This window comes from Phocoena sinus, chromosome 2 (assembly GCF_008692025.1).
Source record: "Phocoena sinus isolate mPhoSin1 chromosome 2, mPhoSin1.pri, whole genome shotgun sequence".
In the NCBI taxonomy this organism is placed as follows: Eukaryota; Metazoa; Chordata; class Mammalia; order Artiodactyla; family Phocoenidae; genus Phocoena; species Phocoena sinus.
In genome coordinates, this window is record NC_045764.1 from 134435516 (window position 1) to 134459163 (window position 23648).

The window sequence follows — 23648 nt, forward strand, 5'->3', positions numbered from 1 at the left end:
CTATCCTGGAGAATGTTCCTTGTGCACTTGAGAAGAAAGTGTGATCTGCTGTTTTTGGATGAAATGTCTTATAAATGTCAATTAAATCTATCTGTTCTATTGTGTCATTTAAAGCTTGTGTTTCCTTATTTATTTTCCAACTGGATGATCTGTCCATTGGTATAAGTGAGGTGTTAAAGTCCCCCACTATTATTGTGTTACTGTCGATTTCTCCTTTTATAGCTGTAGCAGTTGCCTTATGTATTGAGGTGCTCCTATGTTGGGTGCATATATACTTATAATTGTTATATCTTCTTCTTGGATTGATCATTGTTATATCTTCTTCTTGGATTGATCCCTTGATCATTATGTAGTGTCCTTCCTTGTCTCTTGTAACATTCTTTTTTTTAAAGTCTATTTTATCTGATATGAGTATTGCTACTCCAGCTTTCTTTTGATTTCCATTTGCATGGAATATCTTTTTCCATCCCCTCACTTTCAGTCTGTATGTGTGTTGGGTGCTGTTTTAAGTACTTTAATGTATGATCTTATTTCTGTCACTGTGAGGTAGGCACTATTATAATTTCCATTTTACAGTGAGGAGGTTTTGAAGACAGGCAAACTTCAAATGAAATTGCAGTTTTTCCAATTAAATGTGTGGGCATTGACATTTCATACACTTTATTAACATCGGTTTTCCCTTTTCAGAATCGAGAATGATAATGTCTATCATAGAATCAGGATCAGGAATTCTGTACACAGAGAAGACTCATTAAAAAATACACAGCTTTTATTAACTATTGATACCTGATTCAGAATTTCTTTCAGTTATTTAACCTCTATGTGGCCATGAGGAAGTTGCAGAGCCGGGCTGTGAATTCTGAGTCTAGAGCCTATTGTTCTTTACCTCTAGACAGGTGTGCTGGTAAATGTTTAATATCCAGCTCTCTGAAAAAAAAAAAGTCCCGATTGGCAACATTTGCCAATTTTTGTGGTGTAACTACTCTCACCATGGTTGATGTGGTATCACTGAATATGGATTTGGGAAGAGGTCCTCCTAATTCCTCTTGGGAACCAGAACTGGCCACGCTAGGCAATTCCAGCACTCCTCAGCCTCCAGCATTACATCATAAGGCAAGGAGGTGGTTGCTGTGTAAGGTACCTGTTGGTTGAGGTTCTTTGGCTTCAAGAAATAGAAATCAGGTGGAGCTGGTCCAAGTCAAAGGTGAATTCGCTGTAAAGATACAGTCTTAGAAGGAAGGGCAAGGAGGCAGCAGGGCTTAGGAGGGCTGGGAATGAGGGATAGATGTGCTGTGGGGTCTCAGTGCATCCCTTGTCTCTGACTCTGTTTACTGCAGGTCTGTGTTCCTGCATCTCTGGCTCACAGGGCAGAATGCTACTATCCATCAATCCTGAATGTACCCACTGAGGTTCTTGCCACCGGCAGAGACTGAGGTCCTCTCTGACTGGCTCAGTTGGGTCAAGGGTCAGTCCTAGACAGTCAGCTATGACCATATGACGTTAGTGTTGGCCATAGTCTGTTTGCTTCTGTTCATGATCACATTGGAGATGTCATTCTAGACTAGGACCAGCCCCTTCTGTCTCTGAAATTCTGTTGCACTTAAAACTCGTTGTCACACCAGGATCCTCTGGACTCCTCACCATCTGTGTCTTGATGACCTTTCTGAGGTCGTCCCTGTCAGCGTCCTCTTGGCTCACTTCACTTTTCCAGCCTTCTTGTTGGTCCTTGAATATTACAAGTTCATTGCAACTCAGGGCCTTTGTACTTGCTCTCATAGGTGTCCTCATGGCTTCCATCCTTACTTCATTCAAGTCTCTTCCTCAGAGATTCTAAAACCATGGGTCAAATCCATTTCACCTTGCTTTACTAATCAAGGTCATTTTCATTGTTGCTACAAAAGATTTGCCTGTTCTCCAACCAGCACATAGCCCAAGTTGTTTTCCAGGAACTTGCAGTCAGCTGTGTCTAGTTCAAGCCGAGCCAGTTAAGACTGGATAGGACCACTGACCCTCCAGCTGGGCATGCCTGAGTATTCTTTAGCTGTCAGAGTGCTGAAAACTCCACCCTCAGATTGTGTTAAGCACTTACATATTTGAATGTGCCAAGGCCTGTAGCTTAGTTACACCTGCGCAGAAGGACAATTACTGCACCTTTTTCCAATCACCTTTCCCCACACTCCCCACGCCCCCCATGCCTCAGACCACCCTGCTGCTTTATTCTTTATCTCATAAATACCCAAGCCCCTTGGCTTCAGGGAGGCAGATTTGAAACTTGTTCTCCTGTCTTGTCTGTCTTGAGAATAAACCTTCTCTTTGCTGCAAACCTTGTCACTGCAGTGTTTTTGCTTGTTGTGTGTCAGGCAAAACAAACCTGATTCCCTAACAAGCCCCTCCCTGAGCATCCTGCCTGAAACAGTCCATTCCACTGTGCGTGTCCTCATACCTGCTTTATTCTCTTCAATATTACCTGAAATTGTATCATGTATTTGACTCTCTGCTCCAGGTCTCACCGCTGGAATATGACCCATGGGTCCAGGGACTTTGTCTTGTATGGCTGTATTTTCAGCATCTGGAAGAGTGCTTGGCATCTAGTAGACACTTAAAACCTATTGGCTGCATGCTTGATTAAATAAATCAATGAGAGTGAGCTGCAGACTTATTATGAAGTACACATTTGAAAATAAACCTTAACTCTTCACTTTGTTTTAAAATGTTTTTATTTTGCACATAAATAGTATAATAGTATTCCTTTTAAAGTGAGATGTAATTTGGATTTTTCATGGTCTAAACTTCCCTAATCTACCCCTTAGTATATTTTCTCTCAAGCTTTCCCCACAGTATTCTAAATTAGGTTTTGCAGTAATATGTGGAAATAGGCTTTTGTTTTTCATTTGAGGCAGGAAATATTTGACTTTAATTATGATTTGATGATCCTGGTAAGAAGGGAAGTGGCATGAAGAGCTGGTATTTGTTTTCTGTCTTTAAAGGCTCTGTGTGAGCAGAAAAGATTATCTTCTTGTTTACAAAACTATTTCATAGGTGACTCCTGCAAGAATCATCTCCAGTTAACTCCCAGTACAGTAACTCAGAATTATCGTCAAAATAGATAGATGAAGAAGAATGGCCCTTTGCTGGAAAAAAATAATCGAGAAAAGCATATTTCCAAAAGTATGCCAGAAAAAAGCTTTCTTTTTCTCATGAAAATTTCAGAGCAAGAAAGAAAATGCTACTTTCACAAGAGAAAGCATGTATTTGGTCATAGACAAGACCCCCCCCCCCCCCCCCCCACCATCCCCAAAGCTGAGGAGATTTTCAGTTAGAGAAAATTGACAACTTTGCCTTCAGGCTTAATTTTATAGCTTTTACCAGCCGCAGCAGCTGTGTTTACTGACGGCCCTGTGTTGCCTCTGAACAAATTCAAGATTAAGTAAAGGATTGGTGTTCTCAGATAATTACCAGCCAAACGCACAGTCTCTTACTGTGTGTGGAGCTCCAGGCCTCATGTCCTTACCTTTAAAAATTACCTCAGAAGCTGTTGCTTTTAAAGATAGAAGTTGGTATATCTGCTATAATAGAATGTTTGTAGCCCTGAAGCTGTGGCTTTCAACCCCAGCTGCACGTTGGATTCACCTGGGAGCTAAAAGCAGGAAAACACCAACCCAGTGCCAGAACTCTAGCCTGACCCAGATAAATCAAAAGGCGGGAACACAAATCCTACTTGTTATTAGGTGTTTGATCACTCGCTGGCTGATTCCAACATGTGGCTCTGAGAACCACAGCCCTCTGGCCCAGGATACGGTGTGCACCTGAGTTCCATCCTGGACGGGGTGTCTGGTGGGGTTGCTCACTGATCCTGCTCGCAGGCCAAATTGTGAAGACAGTTAAATTTATCTTTAGTCTCTCATCTGCCTTTCTGTACCCCTCACCCCACCCGTGGAAACTCCCCTCCTAACATATTTCTCAGGTGCTCTTATCCTGCCCTGTGCCCCCATTTAAGCACTCAGGCTCCACGGCAATTCTTTCTTGCTAAAAGAAAGCTCTCACCATTTCCAGTGTAATAGTATTCCACTCCCCAAACAAAAAACATGTAACAGAAATGTGAGAATGCAACTGGTGAGCTAAGGTTAAATTAGGGAGAGGAGGTGTGTGCTTCTGGCTCCCATCAGGCCCCTTCTGGTAAGCAGCGGTCTGCTCAAAAACACCCAGTTCTGCTGGGTGACCCTGGCAAGTTAGTTGACCTCTCTGTGCCTCAGATTCCGCATCTGTCAAACAGGGGTGACCCACAAAATTGTTGCGTGGATTATATACGTGAAGCATTTGGAGAATGCTTGACACACCATAAGCAGTCAGTGCACATTAGCAAGTATTACTATCACCGTTATTATTATTATCGTAATTTCAAATTCTTGAGTTTAAGATTGGGTGAAGGAGAGTTCCACATGGAGCAGGAAAATGGAGAAGGCATTATGATTGACTTCCTTTTGCAGCTGACACACTCCGATTGAATTTCAAGAAATATTTTGAGCTATGGCATCTTCATTGGTACACATACGTGTCTAGCTCCTCTATCCCAAGACAATGTCTAATTTGTGCCATCCATTTAGATGTATAAATTCCAAGATCTAGGGGGAAAAAAAAAAACCCACCTTTTTTTTTGCGGTACGCGGACTTCTCACTGTTGTGGCCTCTCCCGTTGCGGAGCACAAGCTCCGTACGCGCAGGCTCAGCGGACATGGCTCACGGACCCAGCCGCTCCGCGCCATATGGAGTCTTCCTAGACCAGGACACGAACCCGTGTACCCCTGCGTCGGCAGGCAGACTCTCAACCACTGCGCCACCAGGGAAGCCCTTCTTTTTAAACTGTATAATCAACCTTGTACAACTAAGACTCTTGGGAAATGAAAGTGAGAGTGAGCAATTGACGCTAATCGACTAGTTAACACATAAATTAATGAATTCCACAAACATTAAATAATAAACTCGGTGCCAGATGTCATGCTAGGAAGCAGGGGGGTGGGTGTAGGGTGTGGATACTACAGGGAGGAGACGCCGAGCCCTCATGTAGCTCAGAGACCAGTGAACGTGTAGAAGGAAGTGTCGTCCACGTTCAAGTCACAGACCAGAGCCATGAACACCTTCATTGGCCCTGCTGTCTTCAGTGCTGGGAGTTGCCCACCCCACTTTGTTTTTTTGTTTTCTTTTTTGCAGTACGCGGGCCTGCACTGCGCCACCAGGGAAGCCCCTCCCACTTTGTTTTAAACCTTCCAGGTCAACCATAATATGAGGATGTTGAGAATAGGTTGAACTCATTTCTCCTCTCAAGGATCTTACTTTTCCTTTTTTTGTTGGATTCCATATATAAGTGATATCATATGATATCAATATTTGTCTTTCTCTGTCTGACTTACTTCAGTCAGTATGATAATCCCTAGGTCTATCCATGTTGCTGCAAATAGCAAAATTTCATTCATTTTTATGGCTGAGTAGTATTCCATTGTATATATACCACATCTTCTTTATCCATTTATCTGTCGATGGGCATTTAATATTCCATTGTGTATATATTCCATTGTGTATATATACCACAACTTCTTTATCCATTCATCTGTTGATGGGCATTTAGGTTGCTTACATGTCTTGGCTGTTGTAAATAGTGCTGCAATGCACATTGGGGTGTATGTGTCTTTTAAAAATATATTTTCTCAGGATATATGCCCAGCAGTGGAATTGCAGGATCATATGGTAACTCTATTTTAGTTTTTAAGGAACCTCCATACTGTTCGCCATAGTGACTGCACCAATTTACATTCCCTCCAGTGGCGTAGAAAGTTTCCTTTTTCTCTGCACCCTCTTCAGCATTTATTGTTTGTAGATTTTGATTTGCCTTTCTCTGGTCAGAATGGCCATAATCTCTCATAATTAGTGATGTTGAGCATTTTTTCATGTGCCTGTTGGCCATCTGTTTGTCTTCTTTACCAAAATGTCTATTTAGATCTTCTGCCCATTTTTGATTGGGTTGTTTTTTTGAATTAATCCCTTCTCAGTTGTCACATCATCAGCAAATATTTTCTCCCATTCTGTAGGTTGTCTCCTTTGCTGTGCAAAAGCTTTAAGTTTAATTAGGTCCCATTTGTTTGTTTTGGAAAAGATACAATGTACTTATTTACAAAACAGAGACTCACAGATATAGAAAACAAATTTATGGTTACCAAGGGGGAAAGGGCTGGGGAAGGGATAGATTAGGAGGCTGGGATTAACCTATACATACTACTATATATACAAAAGATAACCAACAAGGACCTATTGTCTAGCACAGGAAACTATATTCAATATTTTGTAATAACCTATAAGGGAAAAAAATCAGAAAAAGAATATATATATACATACACATACATATGTATACACATACATGTATATATATATGTATATGCACACACATATATATAACTGAATCATTGTGCTGTACACCTGAAACTAACACAATATTGTAAATCAACTGTACTTCAATTAAAAAAAACGAAGGATCTTACTTTTCCAAACAGGCTGACTGGTCAAACAATCTATGCATTCCTTTGTAGGAAATACGCTTTTTACCTACCAAAGAAAAAGAATGCTGCTTGCAAAGAACTGGGAGTAAAAATGCCCAGGGATGACCTAATTAATTGTCTCTGTCCTTGGAAGAAACATGAATGTTCATCCCTTGACACAGCAGTCTTTTTATCTTCTTAGTGACTGATCTGAATGTCAAATTCAGGGGGGTGTTTCTATTGTTTTCTTTTTGGAAGTTTCCTAGAGAAGGCTTAAAAGGTATTTTTGTTTTACTTTTTTTAAAGTTCACTAAATTCTTAGAAGCTTCTGGATGGCTTAAAAATATTTTTAGGTTATGCTAAAAGTGGAGTCAAATTTTATACAAAAGAAGTTCTTAAAATTGCCTAAAAATCTACTTTGGGGGTCCCTATAGGTAGCACAAGGGATTCTTGTGATTGAACTTCTCTGTATCTGATTGTGGGGTTGCTCACATGAATCTACACACGTGACAAAACTACACAGAACTAAATACACACACAAACGAGTACATGTAACTGGTAAAATCTGAATAAAGTAGATTGCTTGAAGGGTAAAAAAAAATTTAATTTTGTAAATATAATCACTTTTGGACTGAACATTTCTAAGTTTCCTTTTAAAGAGTTCTAAGATCTACACCATAATCTAAGGGATCTTCATTTAATTTTGAGTGTCGACTCACAGTGACGTTCCACACTTGACATTATTTTACCTTTTTCCTATAGCCTCTCTGTTATGAGGTAACAAGTTTCTAACTCACAGGAAAGTGACTTAAGTGAGCTTACTGTCTACTGTAGCATCACTGTGACTTTTCTTTAAAAAGTCATTTTTATTTCTATCAAATTTACTCTCTCATCTATTTGTTTTATAAGAAATAATTTGCTTTTAAAACAGTGGGGTGCCATGTCTCAGAGATGGACCCCAATAGACCACACTTTGGAATTGATGCCTTGTGTAGCCCCTTTTTCATTACCTGTGGCCTGGCCTATGACTTGTAGTAACCAATCGAGTGTGTGTTGTTGGGGCAGTGATTTGGGGCCCGTTCCATGAATTAGACTTAAGAGGATAGGCAACTTTTCCTCCTCTGGAAACGTTTGCTTTGGGGAGCCCTGAGCTGATATAAAAGCAAATTCACTACCCTGTAGGAGAGAGCACTTGGGGAATCCACATGAGGAGGCTCTGGGATGATACAGAGAGGGGGCGAGGTCCAGCTGTCTCAGTGTCCTGGTCGAGCCTCCAGAGGACTCCAGTCCTAGCTGCCATCTGGCTTCAACAGCATGAAAAACTTCAAAAGACACCAGCAGAAGAACCACCCAACTGAGCCCAGCAACCCACAGAAAAGTTGGACAATAAGTGGCTGTTATTTAAGCCCCTAAGTTTTGAGGCAGTCAGTTATGTAGTATAATTAACAATATATCTCACATGTTTAATCTTAGGATTTCAAAATGAAAAGAAAGTGAATTGGTGTCCTCAAAATAGTTCATATACTACCTTGGAGACTTTTTAAAGGAAAGTAAGCTTTCAGTGCACTCAGTATCTAGGTTAGTGAATAGTATTATTATTCTCAATCAAAAAACTCGTCAGAAAGTGGAATTCTCTCTGTCCTGGTTCTCACCAGTGCTCGTGGTTTCTTCTCGTCTTTCCCCAACTCATCTGAGTCAGAGCTGGAACTGTCCCAGAGAAGCTGTCCACGAGCCTCTCGTTCACGGAACCATGTTTCCAATTTGCCAATTTTCTGGGGACAATAGTCATTACTTGCTTGATGTTCCAGAAATTCTGCACTCTGTGTATTTTCTACAAAGAATTAGAAGTTCATTTATTTTTTCCCCTGACAATGATGTATTTGTTTAAGTGCTTAGGTTTTTAGGAACACAAAATAATCTACTTGGTGTTCTTTAAAAAAAAAAAAAAATACACACACACACACACACACACATACACACATATAAAGGATTTCAACTGGTGTTTCTGTAAGCATTAAAAATGCTTTCCTTGCTATTTAAAAAACTTCTTAATTTTCTGAAAGTCACAAGAATGGCACAGTATACACTTGTATATCCTAACTTATCAACAACATTTTGTCACAGTATTGTTTTATACATATATGCACACACACACACACACTTTTCTTCAGCTGAACCATTTGAGAATTAGTTGCAGAGTCACTTCCTCCCAAAATACATCACCACAAGTCTCCTAAGAACAAGGGCAATTTTCCTATGTAACCACAATACAATTATTACACTTAAGATATATGACATTGAGACAACATTGTTTTCTAATATACGGTCTGTATTCAGATATCCATGGTTGTCCCAGTAATACCCTTTATAATGGCTTTTTGTTTGTCTGTTTGTGTTTTATTTTTTAGATCCAGGATCCAATCTAGGAATATGTGTTGCATTTTATTTTCTTGTCTCTTAGTCTTCTTTAATTCAAGAACACCCTCCTATCTTTTTCTTCTTTCTTCTCTTCTCCTTCCTTCTTTCCTTCCTTCCTTCTCTCCCGCTCTTCTTCGCCTTCCCCTCCCCTTCCCTCCTATCCCCCTCCCATCTCCCCCTTCTTCTTCTCCTTCGTCTCTCTTTCTCTCCCCATCCCCAACTCTCTCATTGGCTCTTTTCCTCCTCCACCTTCATTATCTTCTTTTTTCCCTAACACTGACATTTTAAAGCATCCAGGTCAATTGTTCGGTAGAATGGCCCTAAATTCGGGCTTCTCTGATTGTTTCCTTGTGATTAAATTAAGATTAAGTGGTTTTGGCAAGAATATTGCACAGGTGATGTTGCCTGGAGCTACTTATTGAACTTCTACTACATGCTAGGCACATACTATACACTTTTCTTAACCTTCACATCAGCTCTGCCTTTCGTAGCAGAATCACCTATGGAGCTTTTCAGAGACACAGATGCCAGATCTACAGAACTAGGGAGCTCAAAGGGTCAGGCACTTATTTTACCTTCTTTTTTTTTTTTGGAAGAGATTTAATTTATTTTTTGGTGTGGGATTTTGTGCATGTATGTCTTTACTTTAGCTTTTTATTTAAGTAGTACTCAGTGCCCTTTTAGAGTGCGCTTCAGAACAACAGGCTTTATGCAAGGAAGGTGGCTTTTAAGAAAACAAAATCTTAACCATCGTTTTCAAGCTTGGAAAATCATCCTGGGTCAAAGTCCAGATTTTCCCCTCAGTCTGGCGGAATCAGCTGTAACTTTATAGAAGTTGTTTTCGTGATTGTTGTTTATCAAATCTTAAGGCATATTTTATTTAAGCCCTTGATACCTGAAGTTGCATATGGTTACAAAAGAATATTAAACATTTCAACGTGAGGATTCATGCCTTGTGACTCGCGAGTTCCCTTTCTGCCTCACTGAGGGGCTACCCTGCTCTCCCCTTGCATGTTACTGTACTTACTAGCATTGTCTATTTACACAGCCCCGACAGAAAACTATAGTTAATTTATCCTGCAGCCCTAATCTGTCTCCTGAGCTCTGATAATTTTTTGTACAACTGGACACCTCCTCTTTGATGTCTCCTGACAATATGTCAGCTCCACCTTCTTTTTCTGTCTTAAACCTGCCTCTTCTCCCAGTTACCCTAGTCCAGCACTTGGTTGTAACTTTGTTCCATCACCTGCCTAGTTCTTCAGGAGAAACCCAAGAATCCTCCTGGCCACCTCACTCTCTCCACGTACCCATGTGTAATTCATCACCAGGTTCTGCCAATTCTCTCTCCTAAATATCTTATATCTGGCTCCTTCTCTCCCTCCTCTGTGTCACCCTTCTCTGCTGGTCCAGACACCACCTCTCTCTTGCACTACTGCTATGTACTTCTCACCTGTCTCCCCACATCCTCTTTCATTCCTCTCCCATCCATGCTCCACAGTTCAGACAGAGTAATATTTAAAATATAAACCCAATAGTTCACTTACTTGCCCTTTCAGTGGTTTCTCATTGATCTTAAGATAGAGTTCAAAGTCTTTATTTGATTTATGAGACCCTGTGTGCCCTGGGCCCTGACTGTGCCTCCAGAGCCATCTCCAGTCATTCTCTATCTCGATGTCTCTTCTCCATCTGGTGTCTGGAATCTGTCAGGCTCCTTCCCACTCAAGGGCTTTTGCACACTTATCAATCACAGTTTAGGATGTCCCAGGACTCTGTTCCTTATGCTCACGTGCTCACCTGCTCCCTTCATGCAGCTACTTCCTGTCTCAACTTAAATATCACTTCCTCACAGAAACTGTCCAACTCCTCAGATTATTAGGTCTCTCAGTTATACTCTCATTGGACTTTCCTTTGTTCATTGTGTGTGCTATTGTGTAAGAACCACATCTACTCAGTTCAGTATCTGTTGAAAGAGTAAATAAGTAAAGGAATGAACAAGTGAGCCATCAGAGAATTTTGGCAGGCGGGAAGTATTGGTAACTGGGACCTGGGAAGGGCTTCATTCATTGGGGCCAGGGCGTGTCAATCATCTCTGCTCTACACATGAGCCCAGAACTATTAGAAGCTTCACTCAGATTGAGAACAGGGATTTTCTGCAGACTAGAGGCAGGAGCTTTGAAACAGGAAGAGACCATGTGTTAATGGTGGGATCTAATGTAATATTAGCAATAGCTTGACTCTCACTACGCTCTTGGTGTTATGATATTTCAACTCTAAAGTTAGTATGTGAGGCAAAAAAAAAAAAGTTTTGTATACTAAGCATTAAAGTCTGAGAACTTCTGAGCTAGATGTCTTATTACTTGTTACATTTTGATAAATCTCTGTTTGATTCTTTATGGTTGCTAGACTTAAAGAAAAAAGAAAAAAAGAAAAACACGACCTTTAAAACCTAAATGTGTTTTGGGTGAGCAGAGTAGAGGAAAGTGTATCCTACTTCACAATTAATTTGGGGAGAGAGGAAAGAAACAGAAGCCAGTGTGGGAAAAATAGGGAGTGATTTTAGGTAGTACAAGGATCATACCAACCATTAAAAATGTTTGATGGGTATGTATTTTATAATATGTGTTTTAGAAAAATGTATTACCACTATATCGAACCCATAATGTCACAGTTAATTCACAGCCAAGGCTAAATTATTAAAATAAAACAAAGCAAGATACCTTAAAGGAAAATACTAAGTAAATAATAGTACAAGTGGCCAGATAAGACCAGAGTTGTGAAGGTGACATTCAAATGATGTATGTGGAGTGACACTTCCCCTGAAGCAGGTAGTTATTTTCACTATAAGACATCAGTTCCATATTTCTTCAGTTTTGTCCCTATCCATATGATACTTTACATTTTATATGTGCTTTTACACACATCATTTGAATTTTATGTAAACTCTACATGGTAGACACAATGCTTTATTCCCATTTTATAGATGTGGAAACTGAGGTTCAAAGAGGTCAGACAACTGGAAGTTAGCTATAATCTCTCTGTAAAATAAAGCTATATGAACAAATATATAGCTAATATTTATTGAGCGGCTGCTCTTAGCGGTACTATTCGGGCTTCTATTATTCTAATTCTATTCTAATAGTGGTACTATTGAGTGGCTATGTACCAGGCACTGTTCTAGGAACAAGAAAAGATCCTAGCTCCCATGGAGCTTACAATTAGTGAATGTACCATCAGGGCTCAAATAAAGGACTTTGATTCCAAGTCCAGTGCTTTTTCTACTCACTAGACTCATATGGCTTCTGGAAAGTGTAGGAGCCACATGAACATGTTAAAACTCATAGAACTGTATACCTAAAAGAGCAATGTTCACTTTGTGTAAGTTATATATTATCACGTATTACACAGATATATGTAATTTACTATGTAACTATCTATAAAATATAGGTAAAGCATGTGTGATTTCATTTTAAAGAGGCAGCAAGAAACAAAGACTGATTTTTATCTCACAAGAGAGCTGAAACTCTCATCCTACCTTCCAAAAGAGGGAATAAAAATGGACAAATAGAGCCTTAAATAAGAGGAGCCGGGTACAGAGGAACCTTAATTACCAGAACCCGACTAGCAGAATGCTCATGGAAGTCTATGATCTCAGCGATGTTTCATTTTTAGGAGAAAGAAAAGTGAACTGCTTTCAGAAGACAAAGAAGGTAATCAAAGATGCTACTTCGGAATATGTAAAAAGGAACCATTGCTTGAGCATATGCCTACAGAGTGGTGAGGTCTATAAGGCTTTGCAGTGGGAAGCCTTCTCTTGAGACAGAAATTGGAGGAGTCATAACCTCTACATTTGCTGACTTTCCCAAGGTTGCCCTGGACCCAGCTCTGAGTCGCTGGAGTCCTGATGAGGCTATATGAGGGGATGGGTGGGAGTGCACCCTTTGGAATCAGAAAGACCCGGCCTTGAATCCTGGCTTGTCACATGGGGGCTAATAGTAACTCCTGTCTTATAGGTGTGAAGCTTAAACGTGATAATTCATGTTAAGGGTGGACCACGGTGCCTGGCTTAGAGTAAGCACTCAGGAAACCTTAGCTGGAACTAAATGAAACAGCTTTAAAAAGTATCAGGAGAGCAGAGGAGAACCCCCTTCTCCATGTGCCTCTGTCTCCCCTGGCCTCTCCAGATCTGGAGCATCTTCCAAATGTTGGGGTTTTTTTTGGCCTGATCTCAAGCAATGACTCTAAGTGTCTAATTTTAACTGAGGCACCTTTCTTGGTGGTTTTGCCAATATTTTTTAAATGGTAAAAGTTGTTTTTCTATGTGACTACACAGCATATTTCATTCTGGGACGTGGGACTATAGGTTAAATAGATGTTCCAAGTAGATTTTTCATTTATTCAGCATTTTCTTGTTTAATTAACTTATTGATTAAGCATCTCATTCCTCTGAGCAGGGGCAGTGTCTCTTTCAGCTGGTAACTTTGCATCTTAGAAGGTCAAGACCTCCAGAGACGTGGCCAGCATTTCTGTAGATCTCTAAGTGGTCAGTCTTGCTAATGGGCGATTGGCCCACAGCGCAGTAAGCTCTGTATGTGAACAATACCATGCATTTGCAGTGGTGGGTTTGCTCTGGGGGAGTACAGACAGGGAAAACTTAATGGGATGCTAATTGATGGGGCAACACAACACAGAGTTTATGAGCAAAATGTCTGTTGGAAATCACAGAGCCATCTGAGGCCCCTGAGCAACCTGGCCTGACTGCAGTGTGTGGGCTGGGAGTGATCATAGCAGGAGATGAAGCCAGGAAGGTAGGCAGAGGCTAGATCCTGAAGGCTTAGAGTATCAGGGCAAGGAGATATACCTTGTCCTCAGGCTCAAGGAGACTCACTGAAGGATTCTTTTTTTTTTCAGCAAGAGAGTGATATGGTCAGATTTGCATTTCACCTTCCCCACTCCACATCAGAAGTTTATCTGATGAAGTTTTTAAAATGCTTGAATATTTTACTAAAAAAATTGTGTGCCTCACCTGGACTTCTGTTCAAGGTTTCATCAGGCAACAAGGTTAGAAAGTCACCGTCGTCATTTCTTGGGATGCTTTGAAGGATTTTCTTGACTTTGTGGTCCCTCTGTTTCTGCTTATTAGTTCTTGCCTCCTTGTGAAGACTTGTCTTCAATTCCACTTGGGCCTGAAATTGATCAGCTATAAACAGTTAGTATTCTCCCCTCAAGCTACTTTCACCAGAGAAGATCAACAGACCAGCTACTTTGAAAATTGTGTACTTATCTGTAGACATCTGTAGTCCCCTAAATAGAACACGGTTCTCTTTTTTCCTGTTAGAAGGTATGGAAACTTTCTTCACGCGCAGGTTTGTTAGGAGAAAGGGGAGCATGCCTATAATCTCAAAACAGTGAGGACCTTTGTAAAACCATTTCACCATAGGCTAGCTGATATATTTGGAATTGCAGAAGACAGGGACTTCAGGCTTATTCACTAGAGTGAGGAATTTGGGTTATGACATTTACAGGAGACATTACTGTAAAGGGGTTTGTTACAAGAGATCTTGCTTATAAAATGATTCTATGGCTTAAATTATAGAGAGATGCCTAGGTATCAAAACAGAGACCAATTCACCACCCTCTTCCTTTTTACTAAACCAAGAAAAATTAACCTCATTTTCCTGCTAGAGCCAGAATGTCATAGAAGCAACAGTTAAAAAAAGGGAGACTTGAGACATGGATACATCCTTGAGAGGATGGAAAACAGAGGAAAGACTCAACAGAGTTGGTAGCAGAAGGGATCTTCCTGCTTCTTCTCAACCCCAGTAGTTGAAACTTCGGCTCCAATGACTAAATTTAAAATGCTAGGTAAAGACCAGAGATGAATGCTTAACTATATTCGTGTGCCAGGGCAGTGATTATGTAGAGTACATTTGGTAAATACGACCCTCTTCTTCTCATGTTTACCTCTTGTCTTTTACGGTTCATTTCCAGCATTTGCATCTTATGTAAATACTGTCTTTTCCCAGAAGGATACATTAGAGTTTGCATCTTCTTTTCCAGTTCCTGCTATGAAAGATGATGCACTCGTTAGCATGGGGTAATTAGTTACTGACTCTGCAATCACAACTTGAAATCCTTTTTGGAACAGAGTGAGATCTTAATCATCAGTCATAATCCATAGAGATCTCTTGTGACATCAGAGGTGGACCGTTGCAGCTTCCCGACCAGTTCTTAGTGAAGCTATCAGTGAATGAAGTGGCAATTTGCCATGTGTATCATATCATTTTTAAGGTTCCTGTAGAGTTTTGCAAACGTTGAATGGAAATATGTTTCCATATCTCATTTTGACAAGATACCACTTTCCATGTCAACAGCTGCTTTAACTATCTTCCCAGAAATGTGTTCTGGTTTGATGAGACCTGCTCTCCCTGCTTCTTCTGTCATTGAGTAATTGTCTGGCTATGAAACTAGAGGGGGGCCAACCTATTTCTGTAGGGTTTACTCCCATATTCCACTATAAGCCCTGGTACACTGCAGTTTAGGAAGGATTTAAAATTGATTATTTGTGACTTGGGTGATCTCCCCTGGTGTATCATAAACTCCAGTGAGACAATGTGAACAGTTAATGAGGGCAGCCAGGGGTGAATATACCCTCACTCATCACTTGCTGTGGCCAGGAAGGGGAAGGGACATGCAGCCAAATGTGTTCAGAGATCCCCTGTTCTGTTTCCCTGTGGACATGAACTGTGGTGGCTATGTGAGCCTCCGGGAGGGGCCCATCTCTATGGGCACTGTCAGTATCACAAACATGGCCTTGGGGATCTAAAAGTACCTGGACATCTTTTATCAACTCAGTCATCTGTGGATGGCAGCATCTAAATGACTCTGAAATGAATCAGGGGAGGAAAGTGTTCACAAATTTGAACACTTCTAGAATCACCAATCTCCAAGTAAAATTCCTCTCTCTCATCTACATCTCCCTGTTTTCACCAGGCCGCAGAGAAGGGCTCAGAGTTCATCTGAGAGGCAAGAGTAATCACCAGTTGGAAGCAGGCCCAGAAGAGAATGGATAGCTTTGGAAAGTTCTAGCTCTGAATGAATTAATAGCTCTCTTTGCCTTTGAGGTCTTCTGTGTGGGGAGTACAGGAAAAGGATGGCCAGCCCCCCAGTTCCCCACCCCCTCCAGGTTTTGCTGCCACTCACCTTGGCTTTGTGAGTCCTCCCAGCTTCTTCCTGGCTCAGGAGCCTTTCAGAAGTAATTACTTGTGGCAGGTCAATGGGTTCAAGCTTCTGGAAGTCCAACATTTAGAGTATTCAGCATTCCTCATGCCATGAGATGATGAAACATAAAAGCCAGATATTAAACTATCTTAACACTCTGCACGTATTCATGAGAGCACACAGGGAAGGCAGTTTCTACAGGATTACAGCTGTATCTGTGTGAAAGGCTTTTTGACCTATCTGGGTTCTTCAGTGTTCTCTTGCACTGTTGCCAGTGACTCATTGATCTAAGTATTGGTCAGAGAGTTAAAGGATTAAGAATCATTTTCTGTCTGCATTGAGGGACTATGTCCACAGTTATCAAGCAACAAGGGTCTTAGAATATTAGAGATGAAAGAGGCACCAGGAAGCTCCTTTACTTTATTTATCCCTTAACCACCCAGCTAAACTATTCTGGTCCTTAGGGAAGTAACCTATTTTAAGCTCTCCAGAGAAGCTCCCTCAGCCTCCTCAGTAATAATCACTGGTGCTTGTGAGGCATATTGACAATGAAAGTGCACTGTGCTAACAAATCTCAGACATGGATTTTTCCAGCAGGGCCTTGCTTTATCAGGGAGGTGATGCTGAAGTTTCAAGCGGTCACTGAGACTAGGCAGCAGTTGATGAACTAGTGATTGGCCGCCAGCTCTACCTGTCTTAGATGACTTAATTTGGAGCACTAGGAAGTGACTGAGCAGGCTTGGGAGACAAGGGCTGGTCTCTTCACATTGACATGCAATCAGGGACCTGAATTTATTTGTTCACTCAGTGATGACTTATTGAATGACTGCTACCGGCCAGGCATTGGGATGCAATGCTCAACAAAAATGGGCATGGTCCCTCTTGGGGCTTACGATCTATGGGGAAACAAGTACACTTTTGCTTGTGTGATTATTTGATGAATAATTACAAACTGCGATTGGGGCTTTGAAGAAAAAGTCTGCAGGGTAGGACTATGACAAGATATAACTGGAGGACTCCACCTTGGGAATGAGGGGTTTTATGAATTGGATTATGTTCCCCCCAAATTCATATGTTGAAGCCCTAAACCACCTCCCCCCAGTGCGACCTTATTGGGAAATAGGGTCCTTGCAGATATAATTAGTTAAGATTAGGTCGTACTGGAATAGGGTGGACCCTCAATCCAATATGTCTGGTATCTTTATAAAAAGGGGAAGTTTGGGTGTAGACATGCACACAGGGAGAATACCACGTGAAGATAAAGGCAGCAATTGGGGCGATGCTTTCACATGTCCAGGAATGCCAAAGATTGTCAACAAACCACCAGAAGCTAAGAGACAGGCATGGGACAGATTCTTCCACATAGCCCCCAGAAAGAACCACGCCTGCCAACACCTTGATTTTGGACTTGTAGCTTCTAGAACTGTGAGACAATACATTTCTACTGTTTTAAGCCACACAGTTGTTATTCTCTGTTACCACAGCCCTAGAAAATGAATTCAAGGGACAGAGGGGTCAGGAGGCAGTCCAAGAAAGTTTCCTGAGGAAGTAATTTTTAGCAGCAGTTGGAAGGTTGGGAGTTTTCAGGGGATTGAGGAGTTCCAGGCAGAGGGAATCACATGGGCAATAGCCCCAATGCAGGAGAGAGCATGATCTCTGGAAGGAACTGTAAGAAGTCAGTTGGCTGCAGTCGAGAGTGAGAGGAAGAGTGGCTCACATGGGACTGGAGAGGTAGGCAGGGTCCAGCTCATGAAGGGCCTGATGGGGCATCATGAAGACATTGTCTTCTTAAGAGGAGCAGGCAGCCATTGACACATGTTAAGCTGAGTAGGGACATGCTACATTTGCTTAAAAAATGATCACTCGAGCTGCAGTGTGGGAACTATACTGAAGAAGAGCAGTTATGGATGTGGGTGAGCACTTAGGAAGACAAAGATGATGGGCTTATGGGGGGGAAATTGATGGGCTCTACAAATGTTTAGAACAGACCAAGCAAGATTCATGATTGTTATTGAAGGAGAGTGACATGTCCAAATGACATCCAGATACAAGGGATGGATAGTGCTGTCATTTGCTGAGATGGGGAATCCTGGAAGAGGGCCACGTTTGGGTGGAATATAGAGGGGAGGTCTGTGCTGAAGATGCATGCTTGGGAATCATCCTTGGGTAGAGAATAACTGAAACCATAGGATGAATGAGGTCCAGAGTGAGGAGAGCAGAATCAAGGCTGCCCTAGCACTGAGAGCTGGTGGATGGGGATGGGCTGGCCAAGGAGATGGAGGAATGATTGCTTCAGAAGTGGGAGGAAAACCAGGAGGACACCATGCCACAGAAACCAATGTCAGCATCACACCCACCTTAGTCCAGCACTACAAGCAAATCCTAATATATTTTGAAAGTATTTTCCATTGTAGTCTGATTGGTTGCCTTATCAAGGGGTAGGCCTGGAAGCCAGTTTGTTCTTCAGGGTGACCAGAGTGAGAAGAGAGGGAGAGACCATGGAAAATGGTGGCCGAGCATCCAGCACTCATAAGGGGGAGCATGACTGGGGCCTCCTGCTCCTTCCCTGTAGAACAATTTCCTGGTCCCTGGGCTGAGCCTGAGCTGTTCTAGGGAGAACAGCCAGCAGCCCTTTCTGGTAGAGCAGCCCAAAGCTGAGCTGGCAAGGAAGGAAAGAAAGGCAAAGGATGTGGAGATGGGAAGGAGAGACAAAGGGGGAAGAACCCATCTCTGTGTTAGATGTGCCAGGCCATTTGCATTTGTGGAAGGAAGTGGTTCTCTGTCCTGGTCTCACCTCAGGTGAGGAAGTGAGGGATTTTTTTTTTTTTAACATAATAACTTAGCAATGAGGTAATGAGAGGTAATTAATACTAGCTAGAAAGAGGTTTGTTTGTTGTCCTGTCTCTCAACTCTGCAGAACCTAAAGATGCAGGGTAAATGACACACGCTGGCACAGGAAGCAGCCACTGATCAAGTCAGAACCCTGAAGGAATGGAGAAGAAAAGGAAGGGGGAGGGAGACCAAGGGGAAGGGATATGCAGGAACCTATGGGAGGAAGACTCAGCAATGACTGAGGGGGATTTCGGGGTGAGGAGAGAACAAGGAAGTGTTTGTGCCGTCCCCTGGACTTGGTTCAAGATTTGGTTCTTTCTGGTGATTAGGCCCATATGCCTTTGCAGCCACTGCCGTCCATCATGCCACACTCACAATATGTCATTCAATCCCCATGTGAACCCTGTGTATAATTATGGTGATTCTCTGTTTCACGGGTTAATGAGTTGTGCAAGTTTGCAGACCTAGAAAGTGCTGATTCTGCTATTCAAACTCAGGTCTGTCCACTTCCAAATCCCATGTTCCTTTCTCCATACTTGTTTCTAAAACTGGTTTATTGTTAGAATCTATGGAATTAAAAAAAAAAATCCTAGGCTATTCATTGGGGATTGAGATTCAATAGGTCTGGGATATGTCCCAGCAAGAGGGAATATATATATATATATATATATATATATATATATATATATATATATATATATATAAAATACAGGGTTGTTTGGCCTGAGGTGATCCAGCACTGGAAGCTACAGGCTCTTTCTTGAGGCTAATGGTGGACTCCGGGAGGGGTCATGCCAAGGAGTACTTCCCAGAACTTCTGCTGCCAGTGTCCTTGTCCCTGCAGTGAGCCACAGCCAGCCTCCACCTCTGCAGGAGACCCTCCAACACTAGAAGCCATGTGGCTGACAGGATCTTGGTCCTCCAGCTGGCTGTCAGGCCTGAGCCTCTGAGGTGGGAGAGCTAAGTTCAGGACACTGGACCACCAGAGACCTCCTGGCTCCACATAATGTCAATCAGTGAGAGCTATCCTAGAGAACTATCTCAGTCTCAATGCTAAGACCCAGCTCCACTCAATGACCAGCAAGCTACAGTGTTGGGCACCCCATGCCAAACAACTAGCAAGACAGGAACACAACCCACCCATTAACAGAGAGGCTGCCTAAAATCATAATAAGTTCACAGACAACCTAAAACACACCACTAGTTGTGGTCCTGCCCACCAGAAAGACAAAATCCAGCCTCATCCATCAGAAAACAGGCATCAGTCCACCAGGAAGCCTACACAAGCCACTGAACCTATCTTACCCACTGGGGGCAGACACCAATAACAACAGGATTAAGAAGCTGCAGCCTGCGAAAAGGAGACCCCAAACACAGTTCATTAAGCAAAATGAGAAGACAGAGAAACACGCAGCAGATGAAGGAGCAAGGTAAAAACCCACCAGACCAAACAAATGAAGAAGAAATAGGCAGTCTACCTGAAAAAGAATTCAGAGTAATGATAGTAAAGATGATCCAAAATCTTGGAAATAGAATGGAGAAAATACAAGAAACGTTTAACAAGGACCTAGAAGCACTAAAGAGCAAACAAACAATGATGAACAACACAATAAATGAAATTAAAAATTCTCTAGAAGGAATTAATGGCAGAATAACTGAGGCAGAAGAACGGATAAGTGACCTGGAAGATAAAATAGTGGAAATAACTATTGCAGAGCAGAATAAAGAAAAAAGAATGAAAAGAGTTGAGGATAGTCGCAGAGACCTCTGGGACAACATTTAATGCACCAACATTTGAATTATAGGGGTCCCAGAAGAAGAAGAGAAAAAGAAAGGGACTGAGAAAATATTTGAAGAGATTATAGTTGAAAACATACCTAATATGGGAAAAGAAGTGGTCAATCAAGTCCAGGAATCACAGAGAGTCCCATACAGGATAAATCCAAGGAGAAACATGCCCACACACATATTAATCAAACTTTCACAAATTAAATACAAAGAAAACTTTAAAAGCAGCAAGGGAAAAGCAACAAATAAAATACAAGGAAATCCCCATAAGGTTAACAGCTGATCGTTCAGCAGAAACTCTGCAAGCCAGGAGGGAGTGGCAGGATATATTTAAAGTGATGAAAGGGAAAAACCTACAACCAAGATTACTCTACCCAGCAAGGATCTCATTCAGATTCAATGGAGTAATTAAAACCATACAGACAAGCAAAAGCTAAGAGAATTCTGCACCACCAAACCAGCTTTATAACAAATCCTAAAGGAACTTCTCTAGGCAGGAAGCACAAGGGAAGAAAAAGACCCACAAAACAAACCCAAAACAATTAAGAAAATGGTAATAGGAACATACATATTGATAATAACCTTGAATGTAAATGATTAAATGCCCCAACCAAAAGACACAGACTGGCTGAATGTATACAAAAACCAGATCCATATATATGCTGTCTACAAGAGACCCACTTCAGGCCTAGGGACACATACAGACTGAAAGTGAAGGGTGGAATAAGATATTCCATGCAAATGGAAATCTAAAGAAAGATGGAGTAGCAATTCTCATATCAGACAAAATAGACTTTAAAATAAAGACTATTACAAGAGCCAAGGACACTACATAATGATCAAGGGATCAATCCAAGAAGAAGATAAATCAATTGTGAATATTTATGTACCCAACATAGCACCTCAATACATAAGGCAAATGCTAACAGCCATAAAAGGGGAAATCAACAGTAACACAATCATAGTAGGGGATTTTTAACACCCCACTTTCACCAATGGACAGATCATCCAAAATGAAAATAAATAAGGAAACACAAGCTTTAAATGATACATTAAACAAGATGGGCTTAATTGATATTTATAGGACATTCCATCCAAAAACAACAGAATACACTTTCTTCTCAAGTGCTCATGGAACATTCTCCAGGATCGATCATATCTTGGGTCACAAATCAAACCTTGGTAAAGTTAAGAAAATTGACATCGTATCAAGGATCTTTTCCAGCCACAACGCCATGAGACTAGATATCAATTATAGGAAAAAAACTGTAAAAAACGGGCTTCCCTGGTGGCACAGTGGTTAAGAATCTGCCTGCCAATGAAGGGGACACGGGTTCAAGCACTGATCGGGGAAAACCCCACATGCTGTGGCACAACTAAGCCTGTGCACCACAACTACTGAGCCTGTGCTCTAGAGCCTGCGAGCCACAACTACTGAAGCCCACACACCTAGAACCCATGCTCCACAACAAGAGAAGCCATCACAATGAGAAGCCCATGCACCACAACAAACAGTAGTGCCCACCCACTGCAACTAGAGAAAAGCCCACGTGCAGCAATGAAGACCCAACACAGCCAGAAATAAATAACTTACGTAATTAAAAAAAAAACTGTAAAAAATACAAACACATGGAGGCTAAAAATATGCTACTAAATAACCAAGAGATCACTGAAGAAGTCAAAGAGGAAGTCAAAAAATACCTAGAAACAAATGACAATGAAAACATGACAACTCAAAACCTATGAGATTCAGCAAAAGCAGTTCTACAAGGGAAGTTTATAGCAATACAGTCCTACCTCTAGAAACAAGAATAGTCTCAAATAAACAACCTAACCTTACACTTAAAGCAATTAGAGAAGGAAAAACAACCCCAAAATTAGCAGAAGGAAAGAAATCATATAGATCAGATCAGAAATAAATGAAAAAGAAATGAAGGAAACAATAGCAAAGATCAATAAAACTAAAAGCTGGTTCTTTGAGAAGATAAACAAAATTGATAAACCATTAGCAAGACTCATAAGGGAAAAAAGGGAGAAGACTCAACTCAACAGAATTAGAAATGAGAAAGAAGTAACAACTGACACTGCAGAAATACAAAGGATCATGAGAGATTACTACAAGCAACTCTATGCAAATAAAATGGACTACCTGGAAGAAATGGACAAATTCTTAGAAAGGCACCACATTCCGAGACTGAACCAGGAAGAAATAGAAAATATAAACACACCAATCACAAGCACTGAAATTGAAACTGTGATTAAAAATCTTCCAACAAACAAAAGTCCAGGACAAGATGGCTTCACAGGCGAATTTTATCAAACATTTAGAGAAGAGCTAACACCTATCCTCTCAAACTCTTCCAAAATATAGCAGAGGGAGGAACACTCCCAAACTCATTCTACGAGGCCACCATCACCCTGATACCAAAATCAAACAAATGTGTCACAAGAAAAAGAAAACTACAGGCCAATATCACTGATGAACATAGATGCAAAAATCCCCAACAAAATACTAGGAAACAGAATCCAACAGCACATTAAAAGGATCATACACCACGATCAAGTGGGGTTTATCCCAGAAATGCAAGTATTCTTCAATATACAGAAATTAATCAATGTGATACACCAGATTAACAAATTGAAGGAGAAAAACCCTATGATCGTCTCAATAGATGCAGAAAAAGCTTTAGACAAAATTCAACACCCATTTATGGTAAAAACCCTCCAGAAAGTAGGCATAGAGTGAACCTACCTCAACATTATAAAGGCCATATATGACAAACCCACAGCCAACATCGTCCTCAATGGTGAAAAACGGAAACCATTTCCACTAAGATCAGGAACAAGACAAGGTTGCCCACTCTC

General features: G+C 41.2%; 1 protein-coding gene across 3 annotated transcripts in view; it reads right to left on the reverse strand.

Moving 5' to 3' along the window:
• Positions 1–7922: 7922 nt before the first annotated feature.
• Positions 7923–23648, reverse strand: part of CCDC198 (coiled-coil domain containing 198) — a 29447-nt gene continuing 13721 nt past the window's right edge. Inside the window, exons 3-6 of one of the 3 annotated variants that reach the window (XM_032618117.1) lie at positions 16146–16232; positions 14907–15005; positions 13969–14128; positions 7923–8358 (exon numbers count right to left, since the gene is read on the reverse strand). In XM_032618117.1, the coding sequence (XP_032474008.1) occupies positions 8129–8358; positions 13969–14128; positions 14907–15005; positions 16146–16232 (576 nt within the window). In that variant the 3' untranslated portion in view covers positions 7923–8128. Of the gene's footprint in view, positions 8359–13968; positions 14129–14906; positions 15009–16145; positions 16233–23648 lie in introns of all 3 variants that reach the window. The other 2 variants (XM_032618116.1, XM_032618118.1) reach the window with 2 other exon arrangements.